This window comes from Scyliorhinus torazame, chromosome 18, assembly GCF_047496885.1.
Source record: "Scyliorhinus torazame isolate Kashiwa2021f chromosome 18, sScyTor2.1, whole genome shotgun sequence".
NCBI classification, from domain to species: Eukaryota; Metazoa; Chordata; class Chondrichthyes; order Carcharhiniformes; family Scyliorhinidae; genus Scyliorhinus; species Scyliorhinus torazame.
The window spans coordinates 128403511-128420157 of NC_092724.1; the positions used below are offsets into that span (position 1 = coordinate 128403511).

The 16647-nt window shown below is 41.1% G+C and overlaps 1 protein-coding gene across 1 annotated transcript in view; it reads right to left on the bottom strand.

The window, feature by feature from the left end:
* Positions 1-6084: 6084 nt before the first annotated feature.
* stx8 (syntaxin 8) overlaps positions 6085-16647 on the bottom strand; it is a 177413-nt gene continuing 166850 nt past the window's right edge. Inside the window, exon 8 of the mRNA XM_072483332.1 lies at positions 6085-7157. Within this exon, the coding sequence (XP_072339433.1) occupies positions 7090-7157 (68 nt within the window). The 3' untranslated portion in view covers positions 6085-7089. The remainder of the gene's footprint in view (positions 7158-16647) is intronic.

The following is a 16647-nucleotide window of genomic DNA, read 5'->3' on the forward strand; positions in this document are numbered from 1 at the left end:
TAAGACAACTGATACTCCAGAGTGTGTTAAATGGCAGTGATACGTGAAAAGATTCAAATGACATCAAAGACATAAGTGCAGCTTGAGTAATTCACGAATACTGTCTCAACCCAGAGATGTGTTGTTGTCCTGTAACACATTCCTATGCAATTCATAAAGGACAGTACTAGACAGAATTTACAGGTATTTGCCTTTGATAAAATCCAAAAGAAACATTGAGCACAAATGTTACCTGGGTCAAATTGTGATATTAAAGGGCACAGTGGTTAACACTGCTGCCTCACAGCGCCAGGGACCCGGGTTCAAGTCTGGCTTCGGGTGACTGAGTGGAGTTTGTACGTTCTCCCCATGTCTGCGTGGGTTTCAACCGGGAGCTCCGGTTTCCTTCCAGTCCAAAAATGTACAGGTTAGGTGGATTGGCCATGCTAAGTTGCCCTAGTGTCCAGTGATGTATAGGTGAGGTTAAGCGTTTTTTGGGATATGGTGGAGTACTCTTTCAGAGGGTCGGTGCAGACTCGATGGGCCAAATGGCTTACTTCTGCACTGCAGGGATTCTATGAAAAGGTAAATAACCCGTCAGTATTATTAGAAATAAATATTAATTGGAAGCGATTTTTTGGGAGATACACAGGACTATGTGTATCTGTTCTGTTGAGAGATACACAGGACTATGGCAGATATGGCTTGGCCTATAATTACTGCTTTTACACCTAGGGATGTATGTAGATTAATAGAAGATGGGAAGTCAAACGGTTGTACACTAATAAAACTGCCACCTAAAGGTGGATTCACAGGTGAAAAAAAACCCCTCTGGTTTCAATTGCTGGTCTGAGGGGAGTTAGCTGTTTTCAGCTGGGAAAACTGCTTCAAAACCAAATAGCCCACTGACGAGTTCACAAGTTGAAAGGGGCCAGTTGAGATTCCAGGGGTCCCAGGCGCCATATCCCAGAAAACGTTAATGCCTGCAATGAAAGTCGAAAATAGGAAGAGAATTGGGAATAAATTAAGAGATCTGAAAAAGAATTCGGAATGGCTTATAAAACATCACTTGAGTCCTAAAATTCCACTACAGAATTCAACTAATCCTGCAAAATCCATTACTTTACAAAATATATGACACAAGTAAAATTGTACAGCTGACATTTTACTATTTGAGGCATTTTGGCCTTTATAACTGCCTGGGCCTCACACGCCACAATTTCCTCCCTAAACCTTCCATTTCCCATCATCCTTTGAGATAGTCCTTCAGATTGACTAAGATTTTGGACACCCCTCCTTTCTTTGGCTTAGCATCTATTTTTTTCTTCATGCTTCTATGAAGTGCTGCAGAACTTTTTCTACATTGAAAGTTCCATACAAATGGTGGTTCTTGGTGATGAAGTTTATGTTGTTGACATCCAGTGGCCCCTATTGGAAAGGCATGTGTGTGGGCTAGATTGGGCTGTCATGGTCCACATGATCAAAAAAGTTAAAAAAAAAAAATTTTAGAGTACCCAATTCATTTTTTCCAAGGGGCAATTTTGTGCAGCCAATCCAGCTACCCTGCACATCTTTGAGTTGTGGGAGCGAAACCCATGCAAACACGAGGAAAATGTGCAAACTCCACACAGACAGTAACCCAAGGCAGGGATTGAACCTGGGACCTCGGCGCCGTGAGGCATCAGTGCAGCACGGATTTGTGAGGGGTAGGTCTTGCCTTACAAGTCTTATTGAATTCTTTGAGGAGGTGGCCAAGCATGTGGATGAAGGTAAAGCAGTGGATGTAGTGTACATGGATTTTAGTAAGGCATTTGATAAGGTTCCCCATGGTAGGCTTCTACAGAAAGTAAGGAGGCATGTGATAGTGGGAAATTTGGCCAGTTGCAAAACGAACTGGCTAACCGATAGAAGTCAGAGAGTGGTGGTGGATGGCAAATATTCAGCCTGGATCCCAGTTACAGTGGCATACCGCAGGGATCAGTTCTGGGTCCTCTGCTGTTTGTGATTTTCATTAATGACTTGGATGAGGGAGTTGAAGGGTGGGTCAGTAAATTTGCAGGCGATATGAAGATTGGTGGAGTTGTGGATAGTGAGGAGGGCTGTTGTCGGCTGCAAAGAGACATAGATAGGATGCAGAGCTGGGCTGAGAAGTGGCAGATGGAGTTTAACCCTGAAAAGTGTGAGGTTGTCCATTTTGGAAGGACAAATATGAATGCGGAATACAGGGTTAACGGTAGAGTTCTTGGCAATGTGGAGGAGCAGCGAGATCTTGGGGTCTATGTTCATACATCTTTGAAAGTTGCCACTCAAGTGGATTGAGCTGTGAAGACGGCCTATGGTGTGCTAGTGTTCATTAACAGAGGGATTTAATTTAAGAGCCATGAGGTGATGATGCAGCTGTACAAAACTTTGGTAAGGCCACATTTGGAGTACTGTGTACAGTCTGGTCGCCTCATTTTAGGAAGGATGTGGAAGCTTTGGAAATGGTGCAAAGGAGATTTACCAGGATGTTGCCTGGAATGGAGAGTAGGTCTTACGAGGAAAGGTTGGGGGTGCTAGGCCTTTTCTCATTAGAACGGAGAAGGATGAGGGGTGACTTGATAAGAGGTTTATAAGATGATCAGGGGAATAGATAGACAGTCAGAGACTTTTTCCCCGGATGGAACGAACCATTACAAGGGGACATAAGTTTAAGGTGAATGGTGGAAGATATAGGGGGGGATGTCAGAGGTAGGTTCTTTACCCAGAGAGTAGTGGGGGCATGGAATTCACTGCCTGTGGAAGTAGTTGAGTCGGAAACTTTAGGGACCTTCAAGCAGCTATTGGATAGGTACATGGATTACGCTAAAATGATATAGTGTAGATTTATTTGTTCTTAAGGGCAGCACGGTGGCATTGTGGATAGCACAATTGCTTCACAGCTCCAGGGTCCCAGGTTCGATTCCGGCTTGGGTCACTGTCTGTGTGGAGTCTGCACAACCTCCCCATGTCTGCGTGGGTTTCCTCCGGGTGCTCCGGTTTCCTCCCACAGTCCAAAGATGTGCAGGTTAGGTGGATTGGCCATGATAAATTGCCCTGAGTGTCCAAAATTGGGAGGTGTTGACTTTGGGTAGGGTGCTCATTCCAAGAGCCGGTGCAGACTCAATGGGCCGAATGGCCTCTTTCTGCACTGTAAATTCAATGATAATCTATGATTAATCTAGGACAAAGGTTCGGCACAACATCGTGGGCCGAAGGGCCTGTTCTGTGCTCTATTTTTCTATGTTCTATAAACCATTGCGCCACCACGCTGCCCTCTCAAAAAACAGTTAACACTTTGGGGGGAGAATTTGTTTTGTTTGCTTTGTACAATGACATCATGACAGCACTCAAACAGGACATGGTTACTATGTTGCTACAAACTGTGACCACAACAATTCTTCCTTTCAGTCTTCGGTATCCAGCCTTGCACAATATCAATAGCTATTTGGCCAAGCTACTGGAGAGCCACCATTGTCCATGGAGCTCTAGCACGAGTTGTTGCCTTCCAGAATAGGTCATTTAGAGGAAACAAAATTAGAAGGATGCACTTTAAAAATGTCCTGGTGATGCCCAACTTGCAATAAAATTAGTGAGGTTATAAAATTTGAAAACATAGGACAATTATTTGGAACTTCTTTTAATTTTTGTATTCATGGTCTATTCAGCTTCACATGATAACATTCAACCAAGGGGACAAAAAGGCTGAGTGTATAATCTGACTTGCATACAATTTATTCTTCGAATCATAGAATCACTGCAATGCAGAATGAGGCCATTCAGCCCATCAGGTATGCACCGACCCCACCTAGGGTCAGGCCCCCATCCTATCCCCATAACCCCACCTATCCTAACCTTTTGGACACTAAAGGACAATTGATCATGGTCAATCCACCTAATCTGCACATCTTTGGACAGTGGGAGAAAACCAGAGCACCTGGAGGAAACCTACGCAGACACAGGGAGAAAGTGCAAACTCCGCGCAGTCACCCGAGGCCTGAATTGAACCTGGGTCCCTGGCGTTGTGAGGCAGCAATGATAGCCACTGTGCCACCTCGGTTTCTTTTAGATAAAACCACTAAGCCAATTAGTTTTGGTAATTTTATTGAGCACCACATTATCCTCGTGTTTGCGTGGGTTTCGCCCCCACAATCCAAAGATGTGCAGGGTAGGTGGATTTGCCATGCTAAATTGCCCCTTAATTGGAAAAAATGAATTTTTGAAAAAAAAAAATTTTTTACTGAGCACATCTTGGTAAAATATGTAAGATTTTAACTTTATTCTCAATTTATATGGTCATATTCTCACAAACCTTGCAAAAAAAGGGGGAAAAAACCAGATTAAATAATTTGGAGCAGAACTCATTTCACATATGAAAAACTGTTGAAAAAGTCGGGGACTGTACAAAAATTCCGATATGGAACTTTCTATTATGTCAGCTTAATTATTGATCTCAGCAAATCTAATTAACTAATACTTGCTGAAATATTTAATTTACATTGTAGTTTTACAGGGTGTCACCTGATTTTCAGATGATTGTTAGTATACTAATTGTTCTCTGGTGACTGCATGTGGTAACAACGGCAACAGATTTTCAGAAATTATTTTGTAAGGGTATTATTAGCCTCACAAAAGGGAGTGACTGTCGTAATTGAAACAGGCAAAATGTTTTTTTTTTTAAAAGCCCGTTTATGGGGTATCTAACTCATCCCTATGGGGTAGGGATTATCTCCATTTTGAGAAACTTTCAATACGATAATGGACAGGAAAGCAATTTGACAGGTTCCACAATATTTTCAGTTAAGCTTCTTATAGCTTTCAAATTATTTAACAAATGCGTGCTTTTCACCCAATGCCAAGAATCAAAGGCGGCACCGTGGCAAGCACCACACAGCACCACGGACCCAGGTTTGATTCTGACCTTGGGTGATTGTCTATGTGGAGTTTGCACTTACTCCTCATGTCTGCTTGGGTTTCCTCCGGGTTCTCCGGTTTCCTCCCACAGTCCAAAGATGTGCCATTTAGGTGAATTGGCCATGCTAATATTGCCCCCAAAAGGTTTGGTAGGGTTACGTAGGGTTAGGAGTGGGTGATTGGGCCTAGGTAGGGTGAAGGGCCAGGGTAGAACCGATGGGCCAAAAGGCCTCCTTCTGCACTGTACGAATCGTACTTTATTCTAAAGGATTGCATGTCTAAAAAGCCACCCGTGTAACTGCTAAACTATTTTGCCATCTACGCAAATTGCTCAAAGTGTTCCAACGTGAAGAAGAGTCAATGAATGACCCCAGTTCAGTGATGGTGGTCAGATTGGCACAGCAGAAGAAAGGAACTACTATTATGTAATTACATTTTTATTACTGAACTAACTTATTGCTGATTTCATGCAACTTATGTAAATAAATATATTCATATCTGTATTATAACAATGAAAACAAGCAGCAAATTAAAATGAAGCAAGTGGGTTTGTTGTAATTGAACTGATTTAATCAGGCTGCCTTAACCTCATTTAAAATTTACTCCCTGATAAATCATACACTGTTGCTATCCGTTCGTATTTTGCAAGGATGATTATTACTCCCCGTCCCCCGTTTATTTCAGAAAGCCCAAAGGAGGCGTGCGTGTGGGAGCAGAATCTGGTTCAGTTCATAGGTGCTGGTTGGTCTTTTGTAACATATTCTGGAAAGCTCTTAAATAGGTAAACAGATGGGACAAACTTCTGAGACCACCTTAAATTCACATCGCTGCCCTTAATTTAGGAAAACAGATGAACGTTTGCTTTGCCCGGCAAGAATTTCTGGACACTGTCTGGGTCAGCTTCGAACAAAAAGAGTTTCGCGAATGTCACCAAAGTCCCTTTTATCAAAAATCATGCGCCCTAGCAGGAAGCGAAGAATCTCAAAAATGGCATGCAGATAAATGGGTGGCCCCAGTATCTTTGACAATATGATAATAAATTGTCTTTTACAACACACACAAAGAAAATAAGGATTTTAATCAAAGAGTTAAAACTGCTGTTCTGCAAATCTTGAATTTGAATAATATGGCAAAGAAAATGATCAACTATATATAAAAGACAGAGAGTAAAAATATTTGAAAAATATTTATTTATTGACCAATATTGCAAATACTTTTACTAAATGCTTATAAAAATTGTATGCATAATAATGTAAGTGAACACAATAAAAAGACACCAAATTCTAGAGAATTGGTTGGTAATTAGGTTCTGCTAGATTGGAATTTCCACACTGAAAGCAATTTGTTCCAAGTTTCAATTTCATGAAGGCGTGTGAACAGTAACACTGTTTACAGGCAGTGAGATAGCACACACTCCCTGTGCCCGACCAATAGCCCCTTCACTGACCCCGCAAGCAAATGAGAAAAGCATTTTCCATGGGAAAGCGGAGTAATAGTGTGAGGCAGTAGAAGCTGCCTATTGAACAAGGCTGTTTGTGGATTTTAAATGACCATGTCCACCTTATTTAAACAAAAATAAAATTATAATCAGAAATTCAGCAGAAAGAATGGGAGAACAGAAGTAACAAAACAGCTTTGAGCATTGTTCATTTAGTCTAAAATGTAAAACAATCTTCTGCAATTAACCTCTATACAATGTTTCCCTTGTTGAAGTTAAACCAAAATATAAACTGCTGAAATTTGGAGTGTTTGGAGTGTTCCTCAATCTTTTTAAGAGAAAAGTATATGTACATGCAGATTGAGGAACTTTGAGGGGCAAATGCTCAGAGCTATAAGCTAACTGAGATGCTGTTAGGTATAAGCCGCAGATGTTGCATTATCCAGCACTCGGAATTACAACCCTCATTTTTGAATTTAAGGCAGAAAATGAAATCGGAAATAGAAATCGTACTGTAGTAAACAAAATTAATGAGTTTTGTTTTGATTTTGATTCATCCAATTGTCAGCTAACAGTAGAACAGCACATTTAACACATTAAAACATATTCTATTGCTTCGTTAGGACGACTTATTTGAATCTCATCCCAGTGATCTCAGGAAGAACCCATTGCTCACTTTCCAGTCTGAATGTCCAAACCATATTCACTAACGACAGAAGTTTTATGCTGGCATTGTTTCATTAACTTGTTGGCCAGACAGCAACCACAACAATGGCAATCAGCAGCAGCACAATGACCACCAGCATTCCTACAATAAAAGAAAATATCACTCATTTACATTTGATTACACATATGGAACACAAGGCATTATTTTTACAATTTAAAAAATACATATCACCCAATCCAAACCATATGAAAGTAGCTGCATCCGACAGTGATCATCACCCCTGCATGGCCGTCAAAAAAAGCTCATAAAAAACTGCACCAGTTCATTGTGACATTGTTGCAACCCGTAAACCAATTTCCAATTTTATACGCAGGCATAACAAGACCTTGACTTCACGATTGCACAAATTGACTTGGAAACTTGTAAATATATTTTACTGCCAACTTTTTCATAGCCGGAACATTAGTGACAGCAACTAATAAGATGGTTCAATTAAACATAAATTGTTTCCTCAGCATGTTCAAACTCCAGTATCAATGGCCTCCAATTTATAACTTTTGCTCGTTTTTTTAAAGGGACTCATTCTTGACAATCTGTCATAAACATAATAAATTTGAGTAACTGAGCAAAGTAATCAACTTAGACACTTTCAGGTTAGACAAAATAAATCTTGTAAGAACGAGAGTGATGAACCATAAAATTATGTCATTTGCACCAGTAATTGGGAAAAAATAATTACATCTGTGCCTTTTCAGTGAAATATCAATGCCATTAAAGCAATATTTATGTTAAGATTTTTGTTTACTATGTTTGGGAATTGTGTAAAATTATTTTATGGTCTTTGAAACATTTATAAATATTGAATCACACATGTCAGAAAAAAGTTTCCCCACCCAATCATCTTCGCAAAATGTTGTGATGTTAATGTGAGTCAATCTTTAGGGTATCACCATAAGGATTAAAATTCTAAACTTGAAGGAGAATTGATGAATATCAACCAAAATGTACATTTACATGTGACTAAATGTATTTTAGAAACGCAACTGAGGAGGCATCACAAAGAAGTCATTGCAATTGGCTGACGGTGGGTCACCATCATGGCATTTTCTTTGTGAACATGTCTCCTTCATGTGAGGGAGTGAGCAATGCTGTCCATAATGGAGATAAAATGTGAGGATGTCTACCAGAGACACAAACCAAATGGACCAATTGTTCTTTCATGTCTTTATGATTCAATCCGCAGGTGAATAAGAATGCCAAAGGGGAAAAGCAGACATCATTGCAACCACAAACTTTATGGTGGAAAAGAATCTGCAGGATCTGATTTGCGTGACTCTCGTTTAGATACTGAGATAGTGTCTGGTATGATCTGTATTACAGTCTCTCAGCCCTCCCCATACTATTCACCATATTTATTTTTTATTCATTCATGGGATGTGGGCGTCGCTAGCCCTTGAACTGAGTGGCTTGCTAAGCCATTCCAGAGGGCTTTTAAGAGCTGACCACATTGCTGTGGGCCTGGAGTCACATGTAGGACAGGCCAGGTAAGGATGGCAGATTTCCTTTCGGAAAGAACATTAGCAAACCAGATGGGTTTATTTACAACAATCAACGATAGATTTTAATTCAAGGTTTTTATTAAATTCAAACACCATTTGTCGTGGTGGGATTCGAACCTGGGTCCTCAGAGAATTACACTGGGAGTCTGGGTTACTCGTTCAGTGACAATACCACTGCCTCACCCTATAAAACTATCTATACAAGCAAAGAGATAAAGCATCAAAAATAGACATCATGAATAAATGTGCAATTTGCAAAAATGTATTTTTCTCCCCAACTCTCTCCTGGAAAAGATAATATCCATTTCTCCCACCCCAACTTTCTGCAGGAAAATGCTGAAAATCTCCTGGGAATTTAAACAAAAACTGAGTGTGAAAGTGAAAGCCCAGGGCAGCACAGTGGCACACTGGTTAGCATTGCTGCCTAGGGCGCTGAGGACCCGGGTTCGAATCCCGGCCCTGGTCACTGTCTGTGCGGAGTTTGCACATTCTCCCCGTGTCTGCGTGGGTTTCACCTCCACAACCCAAAAATGTGCAGGTGAGGTGTATTGGCCATGCTAAATTGCCCCTTAATTGGAAAAAATAATTGGGTACTCTAATTTTTTTTTAAAAAGTGACAGCTCGATGCAAAAACTGAAGACCCCAAATTACAGTTCACAAGGTCTTGACAAAATGTTTGAAATTTTTTTTTCGATTTCTGTTTTACAAACATGAATCGAAATGCACGGCTATGAGGTGACTGTGCCTAAATATGAACAAAAAAAAGGGGTGCTGGGAGAAGGGTGGCTGTTACAAGTATTCTGAACGCAGGCATTCAAACATGTCGGCAAAAAACTTAAAAGGTTACACAAGCTCTTCATTCCTCCGAAAAAGACAAGAAAAAGCTAATGAAAATAACTGCACACCTGGTCGCCCTAAATAAACTTGCATACTGAAAAGATGGAAGACAATGATGAAAGCAACGGGTTGGCTGCACACAAACAAAGGGTGAATGTACAAGAATGGCTACCAAAAACATGAAGGTGATTGGATGAACTATCTTTTACACCTTGGCTTGGTTATTTTGTGACCCGCGGCCAGACTGCTGATAAGTTAAACAATCAAAGGGGACAAAATCTGCAGAAAACAAATAGTGCAGGCATTGAAAGTATAAACTGTATGGGTTATCAATAGGACAAGGGTTGTGATGGAGGACAATTAAATTGCAGCTCACCCATGCCGTATGCCCAGCAAACAAAGAGCGACTGTTGGTGGATCAAACCAGAACCAGGACAAAAAGAGATGAGGCACTCTAGCGGTGAGGCACAAAGCAAGGGTGAATGGGACGGTGACACTACTTTTTAAGCATAATTATATGTCGAGCTATAGAACGACCGTTTTACGAAACAAAATACAAAGTATTATCTAGGATTCAAGGCTGGAGTATGACTATCCATTTTGATATTTTGTTATCCTCCAATATAATTATTCCCAATAGAAACTGCCTTCTCATCTGTTGCCAAGTCACGAGTACAATGCTTGTTTGACATGCTGCACTTGTACTGTCCCTCACAGTGATTTCAGAATAAATTGGGAGAGATCCAGGAACAGGTCACCTGTCAAACTTCATTGTTAGCAAAAGTGTATTGGGCAGGAAGGCCCAGTACAGGAAGGAAGGGGGGAGGGGGGGAAATACTACCCAAAATACTAATTATTCCAAGAAACATTTTGTTCTCAGTTTAGGATGAATTTAAACTAGTCAAGCAGCTTAAAGCCCACTTAACATTTTATTGTATAATTGACATATTCTATGGACAGAATTCCACAATCTGCTTGAGAAAACTCCATTCCAGGCATGGCTGCCCTCCAGTTCATCACCACAACTAATTATATCCACCAGTAAAATGCCAGCCTTTTATTAAATTTCAGCTTCTCTTTAATTCCTCCAAATCATTGCCCTTCGGTGCAGCTCCTTCCAGCTTTTCCCAGGCAATACTGATTTCCATAGCATCCTCCAGAGTCTGTGGAGTAGTTTTATAATTTTAAAAACTGCTATATTTTCTACTATCTTACACTCCATGAATTACACTTTGAATCCACGCTACACAAGTGAATAATTAAGACTTGACAGCGTTGTAAGATAAGGAAGTTTTAAAAATGTCATAAAATCCCATAAGCTGTTTACCGATTGAAGCACAGTCTTAGCTTATTCTCAGATGCCAAATAATGTATTGTAGCATTGTTTTCTAGATTTTATATTCCTTGTAAAATATTGGTCCTGAACTCCCGATCTCTGAGTCTTGGTACCCCAGACTACGAGGAGTTTGTAAATGCCGATGGGCAATTACCCTGTACCTGGAACTACCCAAATCTCTTGAGTTAGATTCGGAAACTTCAGATGGTTTTGACTCACTTAGCAAGATAGTCACTCCGGAAAAGCTAGCAGGATTAAAGTTAGTTTTAACATCTGGGTAACTATGGTGCTGAAACCTCAACTCCCCACAGGACACCCCATCTACCACCCATGCCCAAGACACCCCCCTTGTCTTCTGTCCCCATCTATCCCTCCAACTCTATTACCCACACCACCCCCGACCATCCAAATATCCCTACGAGCATCTCCCAACCTGACCCAACTACCCCTGACCAACTGACTACACTACACCCAACAGCCCTACTCCTCCAACCCCGATCCATCTTAGCCGCTCACCCACCCACTTGCCACGCGATCCTCACCACTTGCCACCCTACCTCACACCCACCCACCTGCCATCCTTCCCCTCACTCACTCATCTGCCACCCTACCCCCTTCACCCACTTATCTTACACACTTACCTTCTCTCCGGAGTTTCCTTTAAACTCTCTACCGATTATTATCTTTCTCAACAGCAGTGTTTTTAACATTGCTCTAGAATCATAGAATTTACAGTGCAGAAGGAGGCTATTTGGCCCATCGAGTCTGCACCCACTCTTCGAATGAGCACCCTACTTAAGCCCACACCTCCATCCTAACCCTACCTAATCTTTTGGACACTAAGGGGCAATTTAGCATGGCCAATCCACCTAAAATGCACATCTTTGGACCGTGGGAGGAAATCGGAGTACCCGGAGGAAACCCACACAGACACGGGTAGAAAGTGCAAACTCCACAGTCACCCAAGGCCGGAATTGAACCCGGGTCCCTGGAGCTGTGAGGCAGCAGTGCTAACCATTGTGCCACCATGCTACCCCTAAAAAGAATTCTTCTCTTCCTGCCCACATTAATGTGTCACACGGACCAGCAAAACAATTAATCTGCCCACCTACAAATAATAATGTGCTCAACACACTGCATTTGCCCACTTGATATCACTCGAAACAAAGGGTCATTCAGGTCTATGTTACATAACATTTTAAAAAAATGTGCCACTGTTATAGGGTCCTCATGATTTTCCACAGTTAATTCACCAATACAGTTGAAAGCATTCATGTCTTCTGACATCCTCCCACTCTATCATTCATTCTACGCAAAACAACAGGCCAATTGCTCATCAGAAACCAGCAAAACCTGAAGTGGGTTCCACTTTACAGCACACTTTAAAATAAATGGAGCCTGGTTAGCAACAGAAAACAAATTATAGTTTGAATAATAGTCATAATTTGTATTTATTGACTAAGAGCAAAAAAAACAAAATCTAAACTATCCTCTTTCTTCAAGCTAACTGAATACTGAAGAGTTGGACAGAATTTCATGAACCTACAATTGCCCATGACTGTTTCCATCAATTAGAAAGGCAGCATTTACAAAGTATTAAGCGGGCCAGCTATTTTAGGAAATTCAATATGCCTTCTGCAACTTCTTTCAGTACAATAACTGTAATTATATAATCATCTATATTTATAGTTAGCCTGGGTATAACCAAAAATTTATACTCTTCCTAGTATAGTCCTTGGACCCCGCACTCCACTAGGGTGGAACGTAGAAAGCAAGCACATTTTGGACTCAGTCAATATGCCATAGCTCTTAAACAAACCATGCTGAATTAGTTTGAAATTATCAGAAAGTTTCTGGCATTTTAATTAATTAATGCTTTGCTTCTGCTCTCTGGAATATCCCCATGTCACTGCAAAGCTGTGTAGACACCCATGTCCCTTGGTCTCTCTGTCCATGCTTCACCATTGCTGACAAAATGTTGTGCATGAAGCTGATATTTTTTGATTTATTGATTCTCAACGAAGAAGCCTTTGGCTTCACTTACCTACTCCATGACAGCGCTATTAAATGAGTAATTCACCATTTGGAGGATTTTGAGCGTTTATCATTCAAAATAATTCACTTCATGATCTTTCCTGTGACTTTTTTGTCTTCAAATTTGTTGATTCTTGATGGGTCATTTAACATTTGATAGAATTCTTTGAAATCTCCAGTATTGTATTTCTTAAAGTAAGAGATTAACACCCTTGACACAGGTTGATCTCTGGTTAATAATCCACAAATTTGATGAACCTGAATGTGCAACCCGGCAAAAAGAAACGCAATTTTGTTATGAGGTGTAATTGCATTCACATCAAGTCACACCAATATTTAAGCCCATGTTAGCTGCAAAGTAAATATTTAATACAAGTTAATGGCACATCAACACTTACCACAGTGAATGTATAATGACATGATAGTAACCGTGTTTCAGTCAAGTTGGCGCCAAAAATCCCAGTAAATTACAACTTCCAATATATATCAATGTGTTATATTTATGCTGATCTGTGCACGACAAAGAGAATGCAGCTTTAAAATGTTGTCCAATTATCCACCAATATGAGCTGGGGATGGATGCAATCCCCCTCCTGCATTTTACATCCTTGTTTAGTCTACCAATCCCACCTATCCATATTGTAAACTATGTTCACCACTTTACTGCCCAGCACTTGCTGTTTCCAACACCTTGTGTTTCTGTCCACAAAAAAGCATCCAACTAAGATTCCTATCATGCAGTTGAATGCACAGATTCAAACATTAAAGCTAAATTATACCACCAGAGAGCAGTATAGCAGGATTTAATTCGTAATTGCACAAGGTAAAGGGTACTTTTCCTTTCATGGCTCTGGGACTTAGTTCAGGGCCTGTGACAATTCTACTCTCTAACCATCTCTTATGCATGGCAGCAGTTTTGATGTTGAAAATGTCCCACAGCCCTTCTCTGGGGCAGTGCCTCGTCGCTGAACAGCAGCAAGGCAGTGATTGTGAACTCACATGGTCACAATTACAGGCTTGAACCTGCATCTTTCAACTAAGTGTTGCCTGCTGGAGCTCTGAACCAATGTGCTACTTTAATATCCAACATTAACCATACCACTGTAAAAATACACTGGCTTGCCAATCATTATGCTGATTTCTGCAGTCTTAAAGTAACACTAAACGATTTTACACTTCAAAATACAGCAGCTAGATAAATGATTTCTGAGATTTGGAAAATCTTTTTTTTTTAATTTACAAAGAATTAAAAATGCACTTTAATGTAAATATATTTCTAAGTAAATACTGAATTAAGTCAGTCTGTTTTAACATTCATTTTGAAAGTTGTGTCTAATATGTTGAAGTGGTATACACATTAAAATATACAGTAACATTGTTTATACTGTACAAATAAATAGATATATTTCTGATTAAAAAACGGGTTAAAGGGATATGGGGAACAGGTAGGGAGGTGGATCTGAGACCAGGAAGAGAACAGCCATGATCTGATTGAATTGCGGAGCAGGCTCGAAGGGCTGAATTGCCTATTTCTGTTCCTAATTCCGGTCTCTAAATAGATTATAAATTGATTATTGATGCATTATAGTGGAGGCGGCATTATATATTGCTCAAGAACAAAATTTAGAAAATAATATTTCTGTTTGCATCTTTATATTTGACTTCCATTCTGTAATTATTTCTTTCGCTTTCTATCTTTGGTCATCTTTCGCTCTTTGTCTCCCTCTTTTATTCTCTGTTTGCCTTCCAGATATTTCTGTTGTTTTTATATTTTTCTCAGAATTTGTCTGCGACCAGCTCCCAACCGGTGCAACTATTTTTTTGATTTTATCTCATCTTGTCCATGGGATCCACCTTCTGCTCACAACCCCATTCTCAGTAAACTGCTGGCCCTCATGCTAGCTGATATTTATAATGGCTCAGATACAAAACATTTCCTTTCAAAACTGCAGCCATCACCACTCATCAAAAAACCCCGTCACTTCCATGTCCTGGCAAACTAACATTTCCAAACTCCTCTCCCGTTTCAAGTTTTTGAATGTGCTGTTGCCTACTAAATTCATTTCAATCTTTACATTAACTCTGTTTGAATCTTTCAAATCAGGTTTCCATCTCTGCTACATCAACATAATCTGCGTTAACCAAATGACATTGACTGTAACGGTGTCCATGGTGCCTTAAGAGTTCTTTACAACTCGTGACATGTTTTTAATATTAGCACGGATTTGGTGGATTGGCCATGATAAATTGCCCTTAGTGGCCAAAAAGGTTAGGAGGGGTTATTGGGTTACTTGGACCATGTGGAAGTGAGGGCTTAAGTGGGTTGGTGCAGACACGATGGGCCGAATGGCCTCCTTCTGCACTGTATGTTCTATGTTATGTACCCAATTCATTTTTTCGAATTAAGAGGCAATTTAGTGTGGCCAATCCACCTACTCTGCACATCTTTGGGTTGTGGGGGCGTTTTTATTTCAACTACCTCAATGCAATCAGCTTTTATGTTCAGCCCACTGTAAACGAGTTTGTCCAAAGCTGATGCTTGTATTCTTACTGCATCAAGTGCTGCTCACCTATTATTTCTATTCTTGCTCATATGCATTGATACCTGGTCACATGACCCAAACTTGACATTCTTACTCCTCGCATTATTTAACTCTTGCACCATAGAAAGCATCCTATCAGGCTGCATCATAGCCTGGTATGGCAACTGCTCGCCCAGGACCGCAAGAAACTTCAGAGAGTCGTGAACACCGCCCAGTCCATCACACAAACCTGCCTCCCATCCATTGACTCCATCTACTCCTCCCGCTGCCTGGGGGCAGCATAATCAAAGACCCCTCCCACCCGGCTTCCTCACTCTTCCAACTTCTTCCATCGGGCAGGAGATACAGAAGTCTGAGAACACGCACGAACAGACTCAAAAACAGCTTCTTCCCCACTGTCACCAGACTCCTAAATGATCCTCTTATGGACTGACCTCATTAACACTACACCCTGTATGCTTCATCCGATGCCAGTGCTTATGTAGTGGGCAGCACGGTAGCATTGTGGATAGCACAAATGCTTCACAGCTCCAGGGTCCCAGGTTCGATTCCGGCTTGGGTCACTGTCTGTGCGGAGTCTGCACATCCTCCCTGTGTGTGCGTGGGTTTCCTCCGGGTGCTCCGGTTTCCTCCCACCGTCCAAAGATGTGCGGGTTAGGTGGATTGGCCATGATAAATTGCCCATAGTGTCCAAAATTGCCCATAGTGTTGGGTGGGGTTACTGGGTTATGGGGATAGGGTGGAGGTGTGGACCTTGGGTGGGGTGCTCTTTCCAAGAGCCGGTGCAGACTCGATGGGCCGAATGGCCTCCTTCTGCACTGTAAATTCTATGATTCTATGATTGTGTCCCTTGTGTTGCCCTATTATGTATTTTCCTTTATTCCCTTTTTTTCCCATGTACTTAATAATCTGTTGAGCTGTTCGCAGAAAAATACTTTTCACTGTACCTCGGTACACGTGACAATAAACAAATCCAATCCAATCATGGCATTGCTCTTTATTACCTTTGTAACCTCTTCCAATATTTCCCACCTCCCATCGTACCCTCAGTTTCACTAATTCTGGCCTTTTACGAAATGCTCTCTCTTTGGCCACCACTGGCCCTGGGCAGGGAACCATGCCACAAAGCAATTTAAAGCACTAACTTCGGATGGTTCTGCAGCGTTACACTCATAGTTACTCTGAAAGAGTCAGAAGAAATAAAAGCACTTCGAACTTCAGTGTAACTATTTTAAAGACCCAGACTAAGTCCGCAGGGGCCACCCTTCACATCCCCGTCTCCCCACGGGACAGACCCCCCACCCCCCGCCCGGAATTCCTCA